The sequence below is a fragment of the Gadus chalcogrammus genome, chromosome 7 (assembly GCF_026213295.1).
Source record: "Gadus chalcogrammus isolate NIFS_2021 chromosome 7, NIFS_Gcha_1.0, whole genome shotgun sequence".
NCBI lineage: Eukaryota > Metazoa > Chordata > Actinopteri > Gadiformes > Gadidae > Gadus > Gadus chalcogrammus.
This window is the reverse complement of record NC_079418.1, coordinates 33,405,883-33,429,090: the sequence shown is the minus strand read 5'-3', so window position 1 is coordinate 33,429,090 and position 23,208 is coordinate 33,405,883. Positions and strand designations below refer to the sequence as shown.

Below are 23,208 nucleotides of genomic sequence, written 5' to 3'. Positions count from 1 at the left end.
CCCCCCCCCCCCCCCTCTGCTTGGTTCCATCCCTCCCCCAGTACTGACCCCCCCCCCCCCTCTGCTTGGTTCCATCCCTCCCAGTACTGACCCCCCCCCCCCCCCCCCTCTGCTTGGTTCCATCCCTCCCCAGTACTGACCCCCCCCCCCCCCTCTGCTTGGTTCCATCCCTCCCCAGTACTGACCCCCCCCCCTCTGCTTGGTCCATCCCTCCCCAGTACTGACCCCCCCCCCCCTCTGCTTGGTTCCATCCCTCCCCAGTACTGACCCCCCCCCCTCTGCTTGGTTCCATCCCTCCCCAGTACTGACCCCCCCCCCCTCTGCTTGGTTCCATCCCTCCCAGTACTGACCCCCCCCCCCTCTGCTTGGTTCCATCCCTCCCCAGTACTGACCCCCCCCCCCTCTGCTTGGTTCCATCCCTCCCCAGTACTGACCCCCCCCCCCTCTGCTTGGTTCCATCCCTCCCCAGTACTGACCACCCCCCCCCTCTGCTTGGTTCATCCCTCCCCAGTACTGACCCCCCCCCCCTCTGCTTGGTTCCATCCCTCCCCAGTACTGACCCCCCCCCCCCTCTGCTTGGTTCCATCCCTCCCCAGTACTGACCCCCCCCCCCCTCTGCTTGGTTCCATCCCTCCCCAGTACTGACCCCCCCCCCCCCCTCTGCTTGGTTCCATCCCTCCCCAGTACTGACCCCCCCCCCCCCCTCTGCTTGGTTCCATCCCTCTGTGTCTCAGAAGCGGAAGCTGGACGCTGTGTATTACTACATGCGCAGCCTGGCCGTGTCCAACCCCATCCTCACAGCCAAGGAGAGCCTGATGAGCCTGTTTGAGGAGGCCAGACGCAAGGTCTCACACACACACACACACACACACACACACACACACACACACCCTTAATGAAGCTTGGATATTTGAAACACTTGTCTATCAACACATTTAACAAACATGCAAATAGACACAACACAATAGGCTGAAACGCCTTCATCACTCGGACAGCATATTAAGAATCCCGCTGTGCATCCAGACAAACAGACGTCCCGTTAAGGGTCTCCACTGCGCCCCGACTCAAACCACCCGCTGCCTTTATCCCCGCATTCCGTGGCCTCTCGTCTGACCCGCTCGGCAGAACACCGCAAAGACTACTGCTCCTTAACACCGGGTGGCGCTAGTCTGGTGCCAGCCGTCCAAAACAGGAGATGATGGGACGGAGTACAGACCATAGAGTATCAGATTAGAAAACAAAGCGCACACGGGCTGGTTATCCGTCGGTGGACTGCAATACTACTAGGGCTGTAACGATACACAAACTCACCATTCGGTTTGTATCGCGATTTTTGACCCACGGTTCGATACATCCCACGATTTTTTGAAATTTAAAAAGCATTTTATTTAAACAACACTTATGTACCAATTAACTTAATGTAACATTTAATAACAAATAATTTGGAACACTGAACAGATTTGAACAGAAAGAATACTATTAAAGTATAGCTAAATGAATAAAGAAATAACCAAAGATTGCAGTTGGAGGATGCTTTTTGCTGCTAGGCAAAAACCCTCAACTGTTTGGTTGGTTTAGTCAAATATCCTTATTAGCGCTTCTAATTAGGCTATGTAGCTTAAATAATGACATAATCAGGCATAGAATGCAACATGTTTAATAGCCTAACTTTCAATAGATGGGGAAAAACCTGAACGTCATGAACGTCGCAATAACGAGGCATAGTGTTACGAGTAGCATATGTGTGTGCGCGAGAATGGCAGTGTGCGTATGCGTGTCTGAGTGACGTCAGCGAGTGAGTGGACGAGCGAGGAGAGCGAGCGGTAGCGCGTGTGTCTAGTGAAGAAGCGAACGAGTCCGGTAGAATAAAGTACCCATCCTGTCAATAATCGGTGGCCGCTTCATTCCGACCTATAAGCAGACAAACTGCCAGTCAAATCACACAAAACAATAGAGACAGGATCACACAGGCAATTTTTTTCGCGCTTGGCCCACTCTGGATAAATGTCGTTCATATCGCATATGAGGACTTCGACGGCTGTGGAGAAATGCAATCCTCCGTAGCCACGGAGGATTGCAGTCGCATACTTACGGCATCGATAGGAGGGGGCGCTGTCAGCAGACTATTATTTAGACAAATTATTAGCAAATTTCAATCGGACATTTGACCGGAGAGTTAGAAAGGGCATATCGCGCTTCTGCCTTCTCACACCGCGAGACAGGTTCGTGACTTTGAGTGTCGCGATTTCGGTTTCGATACGCGATGCAACTCCGAAGTGAAGTTTGTCGCTGTGCTCCATCTCTTTTTAAGCGGTTTGTTTACCATCACTTTCCGCCCCTCCCACACACTGGGCTGATTCGCTAGCACACAACCAATCAGAGTATCCAATGGCTCCCATCCTTAGACCGCCAGTGCTGTCAAATGTTGAACCAGAACCAAATGTTGTCCCACGCCTTAAAGAACCGCGCTACTGCCACGACGCAGTACGCCCGCCACGCCCGACGACAGCAGACCTGTCTCAGAGTCAGAGGTCGCAGCCCATCTCAGCGACTGATCATGTGATCAGTCGCTGAGATCTGAGAGAGGGAGTGAGTGGGATCATGTGATCAGAGGATATCTGAGGGGGGGTTGGAGTGGGATCATGTGATCAGATGATATCTGAGAGGGGGGGTGCAGTGGGATCATGTGATCAGATGATATCTGAGAGGGGGGGTGCAGTGGGATCATGTGATCAGAGGATATCTGAGGGGGGGTTGGAGTGGGATCATGTGATCAGAGGTATCTGAGGGGGGGGTGCAGTGGGATCATGTGATCAGAGGATATCTGAGGGGGGGGTGCAGTGGGATCATGTGATCACAACGTGGTTCTGCTGCAGGCGGACCAGCTGGAGCGGCGCAGGAGGCAGGACGGAGAGGGGCTGTGGCGAGGCCCGGCGGTGAGGGGCCAGGTGAGGGGCCCCGAGGGGGCCCGCGTGGAGCTCTGGATCCGCCCCCACGCCTCGGGGGCCCGCCGGGGGGGCAGCGAGTCCAGCCGGGAGTCTGAGCAGGACGGGGAGCTGAGCACTCTGAGCGCCAGCGACGTAAGGCTGAGACTCACTCACTCACTCACTCACTCACTCACTCACTCACTCACTCACTCACTCACTCACTCACTCACTCACTCACTCACTCACTCACTCACTCACTCACTCACTCACTCACTCACTCACTCACTCACTCACTCACTCACTCACTCACTCACTCACTCACTGTCTCCCTCACTCACTCACTGTCCCTCACTAATTCACTCACTCACCGTCTCTCTCTCCCTCACTCTCTCTCTCTCTATACACAGCCTAACTGTCTCCAGGGAGGCATGCTGCTTGACTCTCTCTCAGTGTGACCCTCTTTCATAAGAACAGCATTATCCTAACGACTAGGTTGTTTATCCACTGACTACCCAAGCTGCATAGAGGATACTGACCAATCACCTGCCTGTCCACTATCGGAGCTTTCTCTTTCTATTTTATAACTTTAATGACCTCACTTTTTTTATCTCTCTCTTCACGGCGTTTTGCAAACCCTTCCCTTATGGTCAGTTGCGTCTTCCTCCAGATGTAAGTGAGTGTGTAGAGGGTCTGTTCCAAGTGCTATAGCTATTGATTTAGCATGAAATCAATTCAAGGGTTTATAACCTTTAGATGGCTCCATGCTTCCCCATGTGTAGCTAATTGATGCTACCATTTACCAACATACAACATAGCGGGTACAAGTTCATGTCACATGGAGTTCAACACGCGTTAATTCGCTTTTCTGCTTTCAACTTGGAAGTTGCATATGTAGTGTATCACATGCACACTACATAAGTGGTTCAAGGCAGCGATGTAATAGTGACTCCCCTTGAGCAGAAGGTGGTTGAAGGGACTTCACCAGAGCAATGTGTGGCTATGGTCCAGCCGCAGTCCTTCACACACCGCTAATGTCCGCTGTCATCTTCAACATCTGTGAACGACTGCTTAAAGCTTTGATTCTGTCCAGGTTATGACCCGGTTAGGAGGAGCACCCAGTTCTCCCTGTGTGGAGGTTCGGGTTAGGGTCCCTGTGGCAGGGGGCAGCAGGGTGTTGATGTGGGGGGCTGCCATTTAGAACCCAGGTAGCCATCAGAATCATGACAAACATGCAGCAAATCATTCAGCTTTCGTCTGCCGTTTGGTTCAAAATGCCTGTTTGGTTCAAGATGTTCAAGGCGTCTTCTTATTATTAAGTTGCCTGTGTGTCTGAATGGACTTCAAGAGAGAAGGAGGAGTAAGACTCTACTAGTACTGAAGGAACACCTTCTCACCGGTCTGTCCTGTGTTCCGCCATGCAGCTCAACAAGAGGTTTATTCTGAGTTTCCTGCACGCCCACGGAAAGCTCTTCACTAAAGTAGGGTGAGTGTTCTCCCCGTCTCATCCTGGAGCAATATTGATCAAATATAGCTGTATGGTTATTTTGTTACAAAATATTGCATTTCTCAATAAGCAAATTATTTGGTTTGATACACGCACCACACAAAAGCATGATTTTATACATTCCAAAAAATAAGTGCAATACCCAATCTGAGATCCATATAATGTATTGTTTCTGTGTTACATCCCCAAACACGTGTGTGTGTGTGTGTGTGTGTGTGTGTGTGTGCGTGCCCCTGTGTGTGCCCGTGTGTGTGTGTGTGTGTGTGTGTGTGTGTGTGTGTGTGTGTGTGTGTGTGTGTGTGTGTGTGTGTGTGTGTGTGTGTGTGTGTGTGTGTGTGTGTGTGTGTGTGCGCGCGCGCGCGCGCGTGCCCCCCCGTGTGTGTGTGTGCGCGTGCCCCCGTGTGTGTGTGTGTGTGTTTGGGTGTGTGTGTGGGTGTCAGCATGGAGTCCTTCCCGTCGGTGGCGCTCCGGGTGCTGCAGGAGTTCGGGGCGCTCCTGCAGCACAGCCCCACGGCGCTGGGACGCACACGGCTTCTGCAGCTCATCACCATCAACATGTTCACCGTCCACCACACCCACAGCAGAGGTACACATCCACCACACATCCACTACACATCCACCACGCCCACAGCAGAGGTACACATCTACCACACATATCCACCCGCCCACAGCAGAGGTACACATCCACCACACAGCCACCACGCCCACAGCAGAGGACCACATCCACCACACATCCACTACACATCCACCACGCCCACAGCAGAGGTACACATCCACCACACAGCCACCACGCCCACAGCAGAGGTACACATCCACCACACATCCACTACACATCCACCACTCCCACAGCAGAGGTACACATCCACCACACATCCACCACGCTCACAGCAGAGGTACACATCCACCACGCCCACAGCAGAGGTGCACAGCCACCACACAGCCACTACGCCCACAGCAGAGGACCACATCTACCACACATCCACTACACATCCACCACTCCCACAGCAGAGGTACACATCCACCACACATCCACCACGCTCATAGCAGAGGTACACATCCACCACGCCCACAGCAGAGGTGCACATCCACCACACAGCCACCACGCCCACAGCAGAGATTCACATCCACCACACATCCACCACGCCCACAGCAGAGGTACACATCCACCACACATCCACCACGCCCACAGCAGAGGTACACATCCACCACACAGCCACCACGCCCACAACAGAGGACCACATCCACCACACATCCACCACTCCCACAGCAGAGGTACACATCCACCACGCCCACAGCAGAGGTGCACATCCACCACACAGCCACCACGCCCACAGCAGAGGACCACATCTACCAATCATCCACTACACATCCACCACTCCCACAGCAGAGGTACACATCCACCACACATCCACCACGCTCACATCAGAGGTACACATCCACCACACCCACAGCAGAGGTACACATCTATTACACATCCACCACGCCCACAGTAGCGGTACACATCCACCACACATCCACCACGACCGCATCAGAGGTACACATCCACCACACATCCCCCACGCCCACAGCAGATGTACACATCCACCACACATCCCCAACATCAGAACTACACATCCACCACAAATCCCCCACACCCACAGCAGAGGTACACATCAACCACGCCCACAGTAGAGGTGCACATCCACCACACATCCACCACGCCCACAGCAGAGGTACACATCCACCACGCCTACATCAGAGGTACACATCCACCACGCCCACAGCAGAGGTACACATCCACCACGCCCACATCCGCCCCCACAGCAGATACCCCCCCTCCCCTCCCCTTTATTCAAACCGTCCCCATAGCTGCCACCCAAACCCCGCCCGGGACTCCCACAGACCCCAGGCAGGAGGTGGTCTGGGTCCGGAGGGAGGGGGGGGGGCTTTGACGTTCCGTAGCGTGTTGTTGCTGCATCCTGGTCTGAAGGTCTTCCGCTCCGTTGAAGACCTCTTGTTTGTTGCTGTGTTCCTATTGGCCAGTGGAGGGGGAGGTGCGCTCCGTGCTGCACCAGCAGTCCACCGGTCTGGGTCTGGCCATGTTCGCACTGCTCCTCCAGCGCTGCACCCAGCTGCTGAGAGAGACCCCCGCAGGTACGCGCACACACGCACACACGCACAGGCACGCAGACACACACACACACACACACACACACACACACCAGGTTGACTCTCCTATGTGTGGGAGCCTTCCCCCGGCCCACCTGTTGCTGTGGGGACAGATTGTGCCGTAGCCACAGTGCAGATCACCTGTTGAGGTCGGAGGTGTGAGGGTGAGGCCGGGGCCCGGCTGTCCGCTACGGGGGCCACTGTCCAGCGGTTCTGTCTCCATGTGGAGGGGCCGGAGGGCCCGTGAAGAGAGAGGAGAACACTGAAGGGCCACACAGTGACTGAGAGCCTTCCCTCACTGCTGTTGGTGTTTGAGGAGCAGAACACCAACCGTCTTATTGATCTGATCTATTATAACCTCCTCTACATTCTGCCCTCATCACTCAGAGCCAATCCTGATGGAGAACGGAGAGGGGGCGGGGCAAGGCGACGAGGCCGACGGCATGGTGAGGGTCTCTGCCTTCCCATTGGACCTCAGAGAGCTGCTGCCCAGCATCAAGGTCTGGTCCGATTGGATGTTGGGACACCCGGACGAGTGGAACCCGCCTCCGTGCAACATCAAGTAAGGAGAGAGAGAGAGAGAAAGAGGGAGGGAGAGGGGGAGAGAGGGAGGGTGAGAGAAAGAGAGAGGGAGAGAGGGAGAGGGGGAGAGGGGGAGAGAGAGGGAGAGGGGGAGAGAGGGAGAGAGAGGGAAAGAGGGAGGGTGAGAGAAAGAGAGAGGGAGAGGGGGAGAGAGAGGGAAAGGGGGGGGGAGAGAGAGAGAGGGGGGGCCGGAGAGAGAGGGGGAGGGGGAGAGAGAGCGGGAGGGAGCGAGAGAGCGGGAGGGGGAGAGAGAGAGAGAGAGATGGTTGTTCAGGATGTCCCCCCCCCCCAGCGGCGGCCCTGACGTGTGGCGGTGCCTGGCCGACCTGTGTAACGCCCTGGCCCGCGTGGAGCACGAGGAGGCTCCGCTGTACACGGCCGACACGGAGGAGCCGGAGGGCGACGAGGAGCTGCGCCTGCTGCTGCTGGAGGAGGACAAGCTGCTGGCTGGCTTCATCCCCCTGCTGGCAGCCCCCCTGGAGCCCTGCTACACAGACCCCCACACCGACACGGTGAGACCCCCGCACTGACCCCACACCGACACGGTGAGACCCCCGCACTGACCCCACACCGACACGGTGAGACCCCCGCACTGACCCCACACCGACACGGTGAGACCCCCGCACTGACCCCACACCGACACGGTGAGACCCCCGCACTGACCCCACGCCGACACGGTGAGACCCCTGCACTGCCCCCACACCAACACGGTGAGACCCCCACACGGACCCCCACACCGACACGGTGAGACCCCCGCACTGACCCCACACCGATACGGTGAGACCCCCACACCGACCCCCACACCGACACGGTGAGACCCCCGCACTGACCCCACGCTGACACGGTGAGACCCCAGCACGGACCCCCACACTGACACGGTGAGACCCCCACAAGGACCCCCACACCAACACGGTGAGACCCCTGCACTGCCCCCACACCAACACGGTGAGACCCCCACACGGACCCCCACACCAACACGGTGAGACCCCTGCACTGCCCCCACACCAACACGGTGAGACCCCCACACGGACCCCCACATTGACCCCAGGCACACTGCCACAGTGAGCAGAGAGAGACAGACACACTGCCCCGGTGAGGAGAGAGAGACAGGCACACTGCCACAGTGAGGAGAGAGAGAGACAGGCACACTGCCCCGGTGAGGAGAGAGAGACAGGCACACTGCCACAGTGAGCAGAGAGAGACAGACACACTGCCCCGGTGAGGAGAGAGAGACAGGCACACTGCCACAGTGAGGAGAGAGAGAGACCGGCACACTGCCCCGGTGATGAGAGAGAGACAGGCACACTGCCACAGTGAGGAGAGAGAGAGACAGGCACACTGCCCCGGTGAGGAGAGAGAGACAGGCACACTGCCACAGTGAGCAGAGAGAGACAGACACATTGCCCCGGTGAGGAGAGGGAGACGGGCACACTGCCACAGTGAGGAGAGAGAGAGACAGGCACACTGCCCCGGTGAGGAGAGAGAGACAGGCACACTGCCACAGTGAGGAGAGAGAGAGACAGGCACACTGCCCCGGTGAGGAGAGAGAGACAGGCACACTGCCACAGTGAGGAGAGAGAGACAGTCACACTGACACAGTGAGGAGAGAGAGACAGGCACACTGCCCCGGTGAGGAGAGAGAGACAGGCACACTGCCACATTGAGGAGAGAGAGACAGGCACACTGCCACAGTGAGGAGAGAGAGACAGGCACACTGCCCCGGTGAGGAGAGAGAGACAGGCACACTGCCCCGGCGTGGAGAGGCTCTTAGGGCCCTGTCTTCCTACTCTGACCCATGTACCGCTGCTGGTTTCACCCGGTGTTAAGCTGATTTTCCAGCAGCAAACTCACACCGCTACACGTGCGCCTGGAGAGGCATGAATGAGAACAATGTAGAATGCTATCCCATGTCGTAAAATAATAATAATACAATAATAACCTCGAGCAAAATATATACCAGCCTTCCAAAACAAAATCTTGTTTTAGGGTATAAATGATAACGTTGGTTAAATAATTTGGGAAAGAACAGCTGATACAGTTGTCAGAAGTTTAAAATTAATGCATCTGCACATATTTTCTTGACACAGACATCGCTTACAAGCCCATAACTTTTAGGATTGATGCGTATTTGATCGTGAGAAAACATGATTTTACCGCGAGTGAGTGTTTAAAAGAGTGAATGAATGCAGGCGATGTCTGGCGCACAGTTCAACAATATGTGTGCACCCATCTGTTTAAACACTCTCAAACTAAACACATAACACATCATACAGTCCGTGTCATTGAATATTAACAGGGGGACACATGCATATTATGAACAAGTCGATAACAATAACGTATAGGGATGGGCACGAGTAGTAAATTCCAAACTCGAGTGATCGAAGGAATTCCTCGAGGATCAATCGAGTACTCGTTAAATCAAATCTATTTTTAGAATGCAACGCATCTGCTGCAGGAATAGGCCTGATGATGAACGGCAATATTACCAACCAAACATGTAATGCTTATTCTCCATCAAAACAGTCAGAGTTATCAGAGTTTTCATTATTAATTTTTGCAAACGTTCAAAACACATTTTCCTTACAAAAAGAAATATGCGTCTCACAATTTAAATCACGTCGAACCAAGGCCAGTAACAGTTTAAAAAAAACAAAAACGAAACAAGTAGCCTAACCGTTGCAAATAATTTAAAGCTGCAAATAAAACGGCAGCAAATGGACTATGGAAATACTCAGCGTTGTGATCTTCTCTACACGCCCGGGATTACAGCTGCGTCTTGCGGCGGTGAAAATAGCCGACACACTTGGTGGCTGCGGGTCTGCTTTCCCGAACTCACCGTTGTGTTTCAGGAGCATATGTTGCCGCATAGTACTTTCTGGTAGCTCGATTTCGCTCGGCATATTTTACATTTCACCTTATGATCTCCTATTTCTTTAAAGTATTTCAATTCTTCGCTGCGCTTTGCTTTAACCACCATCTCTTAACTTTTTGAATTCTGGCGTGCCTGCACACGGCACGGAACGCGCCACACAGAAATTGATACATTTCATTTGCTTTGTGCCCACGGCATGCGTTATTGGCGCCGACAGAAAATGTATACATTTGCTTCAGAAAACTTTGTTTGTGTGTGTATATGCAAACTCGAGTTTGCCTGTCAACCAACCAAGTTAATTTGTAACGAGCAGTACTCGAGTAATCGATTCCTCACGCCCATCCCTGGTATACAATACTGGTAACAAACGATGTTTGTTAATGTATTGCTGCATATCATTAAATAGACCCACAGTTGTGGCCACAGGACCGCATATCATAAATGTGTTAAGTTCTCTTTGCCGAAATTGACATGACCACCCAGTGTTTCTGAAGTTGTAGAAGAAAACGCTATTCCATGTGTGATTGAGGCCATATATATGGCCATAAACTGAGCCATTTGAAGTTTTCTTAAAGGAGATGGAAGATAGCACTCTCATTGGTTTATTGCACATTACAACCGAAACACATCTACGGTGGGTTTTAGATTTGCGTCGGGCGCCGGTATAATAGCAGCAGACCAGAGATCCTCCACACAGCTACTTGGGTTTCAGACCGTAATAATAGGGCCCTAAGAGTTGTATAGATACTAGTGGTGAAACGGATCAGTGTGTCCACGGTTCGGTTCAGATAACCGTTTTGGGCCTCGGTTTCGGATACGGTTCGGATTAGGATCATGTTCGTGATAGTAAAAAGGCAGACTTTTTTTTGACGGAGGGTTTGGGGGAGAAACACAAAAATGAATGAGACCCACAGGCTATTTGCAATGTGTTAATTGACTGTAATCAGACAACTTGCAAGGCTTTTTTGTGCAATAAATGTTCCCCTAAATGCATTTGAAAATATGGTGCACTGAGTGTAACATGTAAGGGATAACGGCCGACGAGGCTTAGAACTCTGGCGACGAGCGCAGCATGAAGCGGGAAAAGTCTCATTGGCTCGGGCAGCACTGGAGAGAATGCATTCCGCTGGGTCCTAAACACACTTTTGTATCGGACGTAGGCTACAGTAGGCAAAATACGCTACATAAGGCAATGCCTTCATGAAACCGAAATCCGCGGATCTCCAGAATGCTCCGAACTGTGGTAAACGAACCGAACGGATTCGGATACAATTCGAATCCGCTGCAGGCCTATTAGATACGGTGTTATCTTTATAGATCTAGGTCTAATAGAGTTATCTAAGAGGTCCTCTGGTTTCAGGGCATCGCGGCGGACTGCAAGAGGGTGACGGTGCTTAAGTACTTCCTGGAGGCGCTATGCGGACAGGAGGAGCCTCTGCTGGCCTTCAAGGGCGGGAAATACGTCTCCATGGCGACCGGCCCGTCCCTCAACCCCTGGACGGAGCGCGGGAAGAAGAAGGAGTCCCCGGAGAAGGTGGTCAGCTCCACCCTATGGGATTAAACCAGGTCCACCCTTTGGGATTAAACCAGCTCCACCCTATGGGATTAAACCAGCTCCACCCTATGGGATTAAACCAGCTCCACCCTATCAGATTAAACCAGCTCCACCCTATGGGATTAAACCAGCTCCACCCTTTGAGATTACCCTATTAGACTAAACCAGCTCCACTCTATGGGATTAAACCAGCTCCACCCTTTGGGATTAAACCAGCTCCACCCTTTGAGATTACCCTATTAGATTAAACCAGCTCCACCCTTTGGGATTAAACCAGCTCCACCCTATGGGATTAAACCAACTCCACCATTTGGGATTAAACCAGCTCCACCCTTTGGGATTAAACCAGCTCCACCCTTTGAGATTACCCTATTAGATTAAACCAGCTCCACTCTATGAGATTAAACCAGCTCCACCCTTTGAGATTAAACCAGCTCCACCCTATGGGATTAAACCAGCTCCACGCTATTAGATTAAACCAGCTCCACCCTATGGGATTAAACCAGCTCCACCCTATGGGATTAAACCAGCTCCACCCTTTGAGATTTCCCTATTAGATTAAATCAGCTCCAGCCTATGGGATTAAACCAGCTCCACCCTTTGAGATTACCCTATTAGATGAAATCAGATCCACCCTATGGGATTAAACCAGCTCCACCCTTTGGGATTAAACCAGCTGCACCCTATGGGATTAAACCAGCTCCACCCTTTGAGATTACCCTACTAGATTAAACCAGCTCCACCCTTTGAGATTACCCTACTAGATTAAACCAACTCCACTCTATGGGATTAAACCAGCTCCACCCTTTGGGATTCAACCAGCTCCACCCTATGGGATTAAACCAGCTCCACCCTATGGGATTAAACCAGCTCCACCCTTTGGGATTAAACCAGCTCCACCCTATGGGATTAAACCAGCTCCACTCTTTGGGATTAAACCAGCTCCACCCTATTGGATTAAATCAGCTCCACCCTTTGAGATTACCCTACTAGATTAAACCAGCTCCACCCTTTGAGATTACCCTACTAGATTAAACCAGCTCCACTCTATGGGATTAAACCAGCTCCACCCTTTGGGATTAAACCAGCTCCACCCTTTGGGATTAAACCAGCTCCATCCTATGGGAATAAACCAGCTCCACCCTTTGGGATTAAACCAGCTCCACCCTATGGGAATAAATCAACTCCACCCTTTGAGATGACCCTATTAGATTAAATTGGGAGGGGGGTGTGTTCCAGTCCACCCTGGACTGGTCGATGCTCCGACAGTGCCCTGAGCCCCCACGGGGTTAGAGGGTCCTAGAGGGTCCGGGCACACAGAGGGTTGCTCTCGGGTCCTCGATGACAACGACCGTAGGACGAAGTGGCAGGTAAGAGAAGAGTCTCCCTGACCTCTGACCTCTGACCCCAGGGGGACGACGTCATCGTGGAGGCGGAGTCGTCTCTGTCGACCTCGGAGGACGGAGAGGCGGAGGACGACATCAGAGAGCTGCGGGCGCGGCGCAGCGTGCTGACCAATAAACTGGCCGAGCAGCAGAAGAGGCGGGACAAGATACAGGTAAGGCCCGCCCCCTGGGCCTCCGGGAGCAGGAGGAGCTCAGGTCTGAATGCGGTCTGGGTTGAACCCATCGCTCCGTCTATAAATGATCAGACCCTGAAGGTCCATGAGGTCCCAGTGGGCGATAAACGGCCTCTTCATCCCACAGGGCGGTCCGTGGTGTACAGATCATTATCATGTGCTTCTGCTTCTTCTATTATGACACGTGCACTGGACTAAAGTGTGTGGTCCAATCACTTTGCTCGGTTGTCGACTGTCCCAGAAGCTGTACCCTAACCCCGCCCCCTCTCCCCAGGCCGTGCTGCAGACGGGCGGGCAGCTGCAGCTGGAGGTGCGGCCGTACTACCTGGTCCCGGACACCAACGGCTTCATCGACCACCTGGACGGGCTGCGCACGCTGCTGCGCTCGGCCGCCTACGTCCTGGTGGTGCCACTGATAGGTGAGGCCCTGGCTACGTCCTGGTGGTGCCACTGATAGGTGAGGCCCTGGCTACGTCCTGGTGCCGCGGATAGGTGAGGCCCTGGCTACGTCCTGGTGGTGCCGCTGATAGGTGAGGCCCTGGCTACGTCCTGGTGCCGCTGATAGGTGAGGCCCTGGCTACGTCCTGGTGCTGCTGATAGGTGAGGCCCTGGCTACGTCCTGGTGGTGCCACTGATAGGTGAGGCCCTGGCTACGTCCTGGTGCTGCTGATAGGTGAGGCCCTGGCTACGTCCTGGTGGTGGTGATAGGTGAGGCCCTGGCTACGTCCTGGCGCCGCTGATAGGTGAGGCCCTGGCTACGTCCTGGTGGTGCCACTGATAGGTGAGGCCCTGGCTACGTCCTGGTGGTGCCACTGATAGGTGAGGCACTGGCTACGTCCTGGTGGTGCCACTGATAGGTGAGGCCCTGGCTACGTCCTGGTGGTGCCACTGATAGGTGAGGCCCTGGCTACGTCCTGGTGGTGCTGCTGATAGGTGAGGCCCTTGGGGGGGTCTGCCAGGACAGGGAGGACCTTGATCCCGGGTGGTGATGGGTGTGATCCGGTTGATGGATAATAATAATTCATTATATTTATATAGCGCGTTTCAATGACCCAAAGACTTACAGTGAAGGGGGGACCTCACTCACCACCACCACCAGTGTAGCCCCCACTGGGGTGATGCACGGCAGCCAATTTGCGCCAGAACGCTCACCACACACCAGCTTGAGGTGGAGAGTGAAGGAATGAATGAGTCAGCTAATCATACAGGAGGATGATTAGGGGGCCAGACTGAAGGAGCCTGGTTGGGCCAGGACACCGGGGTAACCCCTACTCCTTGCAATAAGTGTCCTGGGATCTTTTATGACCTCAGTGAGTCAGGACCTCGGTTTTCCGTCTCCTCCACAGCACAGTGTCCCCGTCTCTGCACTGGGGCATCGGGATTGATGAGTAAAGGGGCCAGGGGGAAGAGTGCTACCTATTGGCCACCACCCGACACCACTTACAGCACCTGGTATTCCCAGGCGGTCTCCCATCCAAGTACTAACCAGGCCCGACCCTGCTTAGCTTCCGAGATCAGACGAGATCGGGCGTGTTCAGGGTGGTATGGCCGGATGTGACCAGGTGATGGATGTGGCCGGTTGATGGATGTGATCCGGGTGATGGTATTGACCAGGTGATGGATGTGATCCAGCTGATGGATGTGACCAGGTGATGGGTGTGATCCATCTGATGGATGTGACCGGGTGATGACAGATGATGGTTGTTACCGGGTGATGGATATGACCAGGTGAAGGGTGTGATCCGGGTGATGGATGTGATCCAGCTGATGGGTGTGACCGGCTGATGGGTGTGACCGGCTGATGGGTGTGACCGGGTGATGAATGTGACCAGGTGATGGATGTGACTGGTTGATGGATGTGATCCGGGTGATGGTATTGACCAGGTGATGGATGTGATCCAGCTGATGGATGTAACCAGGTGATGGGTGTGATCCATCTGATGGATGTGACCGGGTGATGGATGTGATCCAGATGATGGATGTGACCAGGTGATGGATATGACCAGGTGAAGGGTGTGATCCGGGTGATGGATGTGACCAGGTGATGGATGGTATCCAGATGATGGATGTTACCGGGTGATGGATATGACCAGGTGATGGATGTGATCCGGGTGATGGATGTGATCCGGGTGATGGATGTGACCAGGTGATGGGTGTGATCCATCTGATGGATGTGACCGGGTGATGGATGTGACCAGGTGATGGATGGTATCCAGATGATGGATGTTACCAGGTGATGGATATGACCAGGTGAAGGGTGTGATCCAGGTGATGGATGTGACCAGGTGATGGATGGTATCCAGATGATGGATGTTACCGGGTGATTGATATGACCAGGTGAAGGGTGTGATCCGGGTGATGGATGTGACCAGGTGATGGATGTGATCCAGCTGATGGGTGTGACCGGGTGATGGATGTGACCAGGTGATGGATGTGACTGGTTGATGGATGTGATCCGGGTGATGGATGTGACCAGGTGATGGATGTGATCCGGGTGATGGATGTGATCCAGCTGATGGGTGTGACCGGATGATGGATGTGACCAGGTGAAGTGTGTGATCCGGTGATGGATGTGACCAGGTGAAGGGTGTGATCCGGGTGATGGATGTGACCAGGTGAAGGGTGTGATCCGGGTTATGGATGTGACCAGGTGAAGGGTGTGATCCAGCTGATGGATGTGACCAGGTGAAGGGTGTGATCCGGGTGATGGATGTGACAAGGTGATGGATGTGACCGGATGATGGATGTGACCGGGTGATGGATGTGACTAGGTGAAGGGTGTGGGGGCTCTGACACGCCTCCTCTGCCCCTCAGTGATCACGGAGTTGGACGGCCTCGCCAAGGGCCAGGACGGCTTCGGCGGCGGCGGTAACTACGGCAACGGCGCCCACGTGCGGGCGGTGCAGGAGAAGGCGCGGCAAGCCGTGGCCTTCCTGGAGCGCGGGTTTGAGGCCCGGGAGCCCGGGCTGCGGGCGCTGACCAGCCGGGGGAACCAGCTGGAGTCTATCGCCTTCCGCAGCGAGGACACCTCAGGACAGCAGGTAGGGGGCGGGGCCAGGGCTGGGGGAGGGCTTAGGGCGGGGCTCACAGGGCGGGGGAGGGTTGGGGGGCGGGGCTCGCAGTGAGGGGGGCGGGGCTCCCGGGGGGCGGGGCTCACAGGGTGGGGGAGGGGCTCCCGGGGGGAGGGGCGGGGCTCCCGGGGGGGGCGGGGCTCCCAGAGGCGTCCTGATGCGGTTTGACGGAGCTCTGTCTCCTCAGGGCAACAACGACGACGTCATCCTGTCCTGCTGCCTCCACTGCTGCAAAGACACCGAGGACGTCCTGCCTGAGACCCCAGGTACTGGTACTACTGCTGAGAGTTCTACTGAGAGTACTACTGAGAGTACTACTGCTGACAGTACTACTGCTGAGTACTACTGCTGAGTACTACTACTGAGAGTACTACTGAGAGTACTACTGCTGACAGTACTACTGCTGAGTACTACTGCTGAGTACTACTACTGAGAGTACTACTGCTGAGTACTAGTACTGGGTACTACTACTGAGAGTACTACAGCTGAGAGTACTACTGCTGAGAGTACTACTGCTGAGTACTACTACTACTGGGTACTACTGCTGAGAATACTACTGCTGAGTACTACTACTGAGAGTACTACTACTGAGTACTAGTACTGGGTACTACTGCTGAGTACTACTGCTGAGTACTAGTAATGGTACTACTGCTGAGAGTACTACTACTGAGAGTACTACTACTGGGTACTACTGCTGAGAGTACTACTGCTGAGAGTACTACTACTGGGTACTACTGCTGATAGTACTACTACTGAGAGTACTACTACTGGGTACTACTGCTGGGTACTACTGCTGAGAGTACTACTACTGAGTACTAGTACTGGGAGTACTACTGCTGAGAGTACTACTGCTGAGAGTACTACTACTGGTACTACTGCTGAGAGTTCTCCTACTGAGTACTAGTACTTGGTACTACTACTGGGTACTACTGCTGAGAGTACTATTGCTGAGTACTAGTACTGGGTACTACTACTGGGGAGTACTACTGCTGAGAGTACTACTGAGAGTACTACTACTGAGAGTACTACTACTGAGAGTACTACTACTGGGAGTACTACTACTGAGAGTTCTACTACTGAGAGTACTACTACTGGGTACTACTACTGGGAGTACTACTGCTGAGAGTACTACTACTGAGAGTACTACTACTGAGGGTACTACTTCTGAGAGTACTACTACTGGGTACTACTACTGGGAGTACTACTGCTGAGAGTACTACTGCTGAGAGTACTACCACTGAGAGTACTACTACTGGGAGTACTACTGCTGAGAGTACTACTACTGGGAGTACTACTGCTGAGAGTACTACTACTGAGAGTACTACTACTGAGAGTGCTACTACTGGGGAGTACTACTGCTGAGAGTACTACTACTGGGAGTACTACTGCTGAGAGTACTACCACTGAGAGTACTACTACTGGGTACTACTACTGAGGGTACTACTACTGGGTACTACTACTGAGACTACTACTACTGGGGACTACTATTAGGGCTGTCACTTTTTATTCGAAGTTCGAATATTCGTTCGAAGGTGGGGTGAAAAGTTTGAATTCGAAGTGTAATTCTCCATTCGACTGTAAAAATGCGCTATAAAGAAGAGAGCGGCGAGTGGCTTTTCCTCAATAAAGCGGCCCTCCTGGATCCCCGCTTCTCCCGGTTAGTCCACCTTTCCCCTGCACAGAAACATCTCGTGACTGAAAGCCTCTCACACGAGCTCACTGAAACGGAGACCGACACTGATCGCACACGACAGGGAGAAAAGTCCGCTGCTGCGCTGGGCGCGATGGGCAGCCTGTTTGGGGACTTATACAGCACGGCTGACACAAGCAGCTGCAGCGGTAACGGAGAGCTGCGAGACTACTTGTAATTTTCTTTCCGTAAGGAATAAAAAGAGCAACATGCCGTGTTGGAGGTCGGCCTCACAGATTGTTCGTTTATATAGGCTGTGTGTGCCATGGACGACATGCGCTCCGCATATCGCGCTCCGAGCAGTTATTGTTAGTGCGTAAAAGACAGCCGCACTTGTGTGTCGGAGCTTCCTCTTGTTGTGTTTACAAATGTGTTATCAAAGATGTGTTTTTATCCTGTGCTGTTATGAATTCAGTAGGTATACGTGATTTCCACAAGAAATAAAAAGAAACACGTTGTGTTTCCTTTTTTTTTTTTTTTTAATAGTTCTATGGGGGGGGGGGGGGGGGGGGGGGGGGTCGAATGTATTCGAATGTATTCGAATTAATTATGGACATTCGAAATTCGTTCGAATTTCATTTTTGGAAAAAGTGACAGCCCTAACTACTACTGAGAGTACTACTACTGGGTACTACTACTGATTACTACTGGGTACTACTACTGATTACTACTGGGTACTACTACTGAGAGTACTACTACTGGGTACTACTACTGATTACTACTGGGTACTACTACTGGGTACTACTACTGAGAGTACTATCGTACTATTAAGTGTTTACTACTAGGGTTAGCGTGATGACTGACTACAGGGGGACGGGCAGAGTGACGGTTGTGTGTCTCAGGTCCTGATTGAGTTGTGTGTCTCAGGTCCTGATTGAGTTGTGTGTCTCAGGTCCTGATTGAGTTGTGTCCTCAGGTCCTGATTGAGTTGTGTGTCCTCAGGTCCTGATTGAGTTGTGTCCTCAGGTCCTGATTGAGTTGTGTGTCCTCAGGTCCTGATTGAGTTGTGTGTCCTCAGGCCCTGATTGAGTTGTGTGTCCTCAGGTCCTGATTGAGTTGTGTGTCCTGAGGTCCTGATTGAGTTGTGTGTCCTGAGGTCCTGATTGAGTTGTGTGTCCTCAGGTCCTGATTGAGTTGTGTGTCCTCAGGTCCTGATTGAGTTGTGTGTCCTCAGGTCCTGATTGAGTTGTGTGTCCTCAGGTCCTGATTGAGTTGTGTGTCCTCAGGTCCTGATTGAGTTGTGTGTCTCAGGTCCTGATTGAGTTGTGTCCTCAGGTCCTGATTGAGTTGTGTGTCCTCAGGTCCTGATTGAGTTGTGTGTCCTCAGGTCCTGATTGAGTGTGTGTCCTCAGGTCCTGATTGAGTTGTGTGTCCTCAGGTCCTGATTGAGTTGTGTGTCCTCAGGTCCTGATTGAGTCGTGTGTCCTCAGGTCCTGATTGAGTCGTGTGTCCTCAGGTCCTGATTGAGTCGTGTGTCCTCAGGTCCTGATTGAGTCGTGTGTCCTCAGGTCCTGATTGAGTCGTGTGTCCTCAGGTCCTGATTGAGTCGTGTGTCCTCAGGTCCTGATGAGTCGTGTGTCCTCAGGTCCTGATTGAGTCGTGTGTCCTCAGGTCCTGATTGAGTCGTGTGTCCTCAGGTCCTGATTGAGTCGTGTGTCCTCAGGTCCTGATTGAGTCGTGTGTCCTCAGGTCCTGATTGAGTCGTGTGTCCTCAGGTCCTGATTGAGTCGTGTGTCCTCAGGTCCTGATTGAGTCGTGTGTCCTCAGGTCCTGATTGAGTCGTGTGTCCTCAGGTCCTGATTGAGTCGTGTGTTCCTCAGGTCCTGATTGAGTCGTGTGTCCTCAGGTCCTGATTGAGTCGTGTGTCCTCAGGTCCTGATTGAGTCGTGTGTCCTCAGGTCCTGATTGAGTCATGTGTCCTCAGGTCCTGATTGAGTTGTGTGTCCTCAGGTCCGGTGCGGCTGCACCGGGAGGTGGTCCTGCTGACTGACGACCGTAACCTGCGGGTCAAAGCGCTGACCCGCAACGTTCCGGTCCGTGACATCGCCGCCTTCCTCAGCTGGGCCAAGGTGGGCTGAGGGGCCCGCCCGGGCCCCCGGGGGCCGCCGCCGTACACCGCCCACCGCTGGGACAGCGGGGGAGCAGAGGAGACGCTGGGAGGAGAGGGGAGGGAGGAGGAGAGGGGAGGAGGAGGAGCCACCTCTTGTGAAGCCCAGGAAATCCCTGTCCTGAAACCCAGGAAGTGTTGGAACTGATCCCGAGGGTTCAGCCAGCGCTTAGTTTATCCAGCTGCCCTCTCTTGATGAGCGTCTGTGTGTGTGTGTGTGTGTGTGTGTGTGTGTGTGTGTGTGTGTGTGTGTGTGTGTGTGTGTGTGTGTGTGTGTGTGTGTGTGTGTGTGTGTGTGTGTGTGTGTGTGCGCGCGTGTGTTTATGGATCTGCTGGCTCCTCCGTGCCTGACCCCACCTCCTCGGTGCGATCGGGAGAAGAAAAAGGGGTGTGGTTTGGTTGGAGGGGGTGTGGCCTGGTCCATATACAGCTAGACTTTGATTCAGATCACTAGAAGGAGTCGATTCAGGCTCCGGTAGAACGAGAGCACAGCAGCAATCAGAGAGAGAGAGCAGCACTCAGAGAGAGAGAGCAGCACTCAGAGAGAGAGAGAGAGCAGCACTCAGAGAGAGAGAGAGCAGCACTCAGAGAGAGAGCAGCACTCAGAGAGATTAGGACCTCAAGGAGTAGTGGCTTAGATGGTGACATTTCACCTCAGAACTCCTGGAGACGTGAGGCTGCACACAACACAACATGACAACCACAACAACACACCACAACAACAGAACAAAACACAACAACAACACCACAACAGAACAGAGCAACACAACAGAACAACAACAGACCGGACGCAGGTTGTGTGGGAGAAGACCACCGACCTAAAGGAGGGTTGGTTTGAGGTGAGCGCGCCCTCCCGGCCTTCACTTCCTGGACTGACGAAGAGGAGGACCTGGTTTCCTGTGTCCACAGAAAGGCCCAACAGTCCTCGTTAAGGGAGGCTGACCTCGTTAACGGAGGCTGACCTCGTTAAGGGAGGCTGACCTCGTTAAGGGAGGCTGACCTCGTTAAGGGAGGCTGATCCCGTTAACAGAGGCTGACCTCGTTAACGGAGGCTGACCTTGTTAACAGAGGCTGACCTTGTTAACAGAGGCTGACCTCGATAACGGAGGCTGACCTCGTTAAGGGAGGCTGACCTCGTTAAGGGAGGCTGACCTCGTTAAGGGAGGCTGACCTCGTTAAGGGAGGCTGACCTTGTTAAGGGAGGCTATCATTTTTAACGGAGGCTGATTGTTAACAGAGGCTGACCTCGTAAACAGAGGCTGACCTCGTTAACGGAGGCGGACCTCGTTAACGGAGGCTGGCGTTTTGTAATTTTTCTCCATCAGCAGAGGGGTTTATGTTTTATAGTCTTGTTTGATTCAGTTATTTATACCGCTCTGTAATTCGTTGTTTATTTGAACCTGTGTCTGTTGGTGTCATCGTTCACATGCTGGACCTCTTCTCGGGATCCTACAACCTCCCTTGTTGGTTTCGGTTGGACCGCAAAAGGTTTCTAGCGGTTCTTACCGTTCTTTGATTGGAAAGACTTTCCCTCTAGACGAGTAGTTTTAGATCTTTATTTATTTGGCCGCGGGGCTGCGGAGGACGCCTTTGGGAAACATCTCTTCCTCTGTTAGTCGTGTACATTAGAGGGAAAAGGTTCGGCTCCCATAGAAGTCGTTTTCATTGACTTTTTGTTGCCCATGTTTTGTCTTCCTTTCTCTTCAGTTCGACCCTTACCCTCATTAAATCGAGCATCACCCATCACCCATTTCAAGAGTTAAATTTGCTCATTCAGTTCAATTAGCTCAGTCAGTTCTCTAGCTTAAGAAACAAAAGTATGTTGTACTAACTATAGAATCTGTATCCTTTGTTGCGTATCACATTTTTGTCTGGCTTCAAAATAAATCTATATCCAGTGCATGTTAAGAATGATTGATTGCTTACCTGCATGGTTTTAGTGGCACACCTTTTGTAGCCACTTCAGTCAGCAGACGGCCTCACCGTCAGCAGTCTGGTCCGAACCGTGTTATCTGGTCAGTCTACTGGTACTTATACTGGTTACTGGTTAGATCTCTGGTTAGTATGGTTAAACACCAGTTGCGTTATTTTTGGTGTATTTATGGACTGCTCTTTTTTTTTAATGACATGTTGCGCTCAAAAGTTCTCCTCCATTTGTCAAAGGATAATAAAATAAGCACATGGAAAATGTATTTCTGTTGTCATTTTGTGTGGAAAAGGCCTCACTTACCCCAAAGGTATCATTTCAGAACAATCATACAAAGCCCATATAGAATTTTGCCGGAATCCTTCATACGATAAATACAACTACAATTTATATTATTTTTTAAGAACGCTCTGATTTAATGGGCTGCTCACATTTGAATTATAAAATGTAAAACTCATGCAGCTCTGAGATGCATGTGCGCCACCTGGTGGTTGATATAGAGATGGATACATTTTATTTTTTTATTAAAACTAGCAAATCGTTTTCCCTTGATGCTATTATGTCTTGGTCCCGAATAACTTCATATCTGAAGACGATGGACTACCTAAGGAGATAGTGTGCTGTTCGAATATGTGTATCGTTATACTTCCATTAAATGTTCAAATCCTATAAACACAGTAGAAATGGCAACGTTGGCGTGTGTGTGTGTGTGTGTGTGTGTGTGTGTGTGTGTGTGTGTGTGTGTGTGTGTGTGTGTGTGTGTGTGTGTGTGTGTGTGTGTGTGTGTGTGTGTGTGTGTGTGTGTGTGTGTGTGTTCTGCAGCCTATCCTTCTACATCATTTACACCGTCCATTCTGCGCCTGGATACAGCTCTGATTCACATCACCACTACAACGGGGCTACCGGGCAACCAATCATAGTCCACAGATCCCTGTTCTGCAAAGTGATTGGTTTTCCGGTCTTCAGCTTGTTGTGAAATGCTCATCTTTAACCCTTTAACGGCCGTGTTGAAAACTGCAAAGGCATACTCTATATTCGCAGGGAGGGCACGGCAGACCACTCTATCACTAATCCTACACTAAGTGTGTTTACATTGCATAAGTGTGTTTATATTGTTATGTCTTCATTCTCAATTCATCAGTTAACCCCTAAAAGGGATTGTAGGGGTTATTTTATGTTTTACTGCAACAAATAAAACGAATGTATTAATGTTATACATTTAGCCCCAATGATGTGCACATTTAGT

At 52.4% G+C, this 23,208-nt stretch overlaps 1 protein-coding gene and 1 non-coding gene across 3 annotated transcripts; one reads left to right on the top strand and one right to left on the bottom strand.

Annotated features, from left to right (window-relative positions):
• The first annotated feature begins 739 nt into the window (after positions 1-739).
• smg6 (SMG6 nonsense mediated mRNA decay factor) lies at positions 740-22,635 on the top strand. Of its 2 annotated transcripts, XM_056594984.1 has the most exons (13): positions 740-845; positions 2,877-3,080; positions 4,349-4,410; positions 4,872-5,017; positions 6,454-6,564; positions 6,967-7,141; positions 7,454-7,673; positions 11,394-11,567; positions 13,000-13,146; positions 13,442-13,586; positions 15,982-16,208; positions 16,426-16,504; positions 19,879-22,635. In XM_056594984.1, the coding sequence occupies exons 1-13, from the start codon at positions 765-767 to the stop codon at positions 20,004-20,006; spliced, it is 1,899 nt and encodes a 632-aa protein (XP_056450959.1). In that variant the 5' UTR covers positions 740-764; the 3' UTR covers positions 20,007-22,635. The 2 variants fall into 2 exon arrangements, with proteins under 2 accessions (XP_056450959.1, XP_056450961.1); XM_056594986.1 differs by lacking the exons at positions 740-845; positions 2,877-3,080; positions 4,349-4,410; positions 4,872-5,017 and adding an exon at positions 5,875-5,887.
• LOC130386783 (5S ribosomal RNA) lies at positions 14,605-14,723 on the bottom strand. Its single transcript, XR_008896225.1, has one exon. It is a non-coding gene; the product is annotated as a 5S ribosomal RNA (ribosomal RNA).
• Positions 22,636-23,208: the final 573 nt, after the last annotated feature.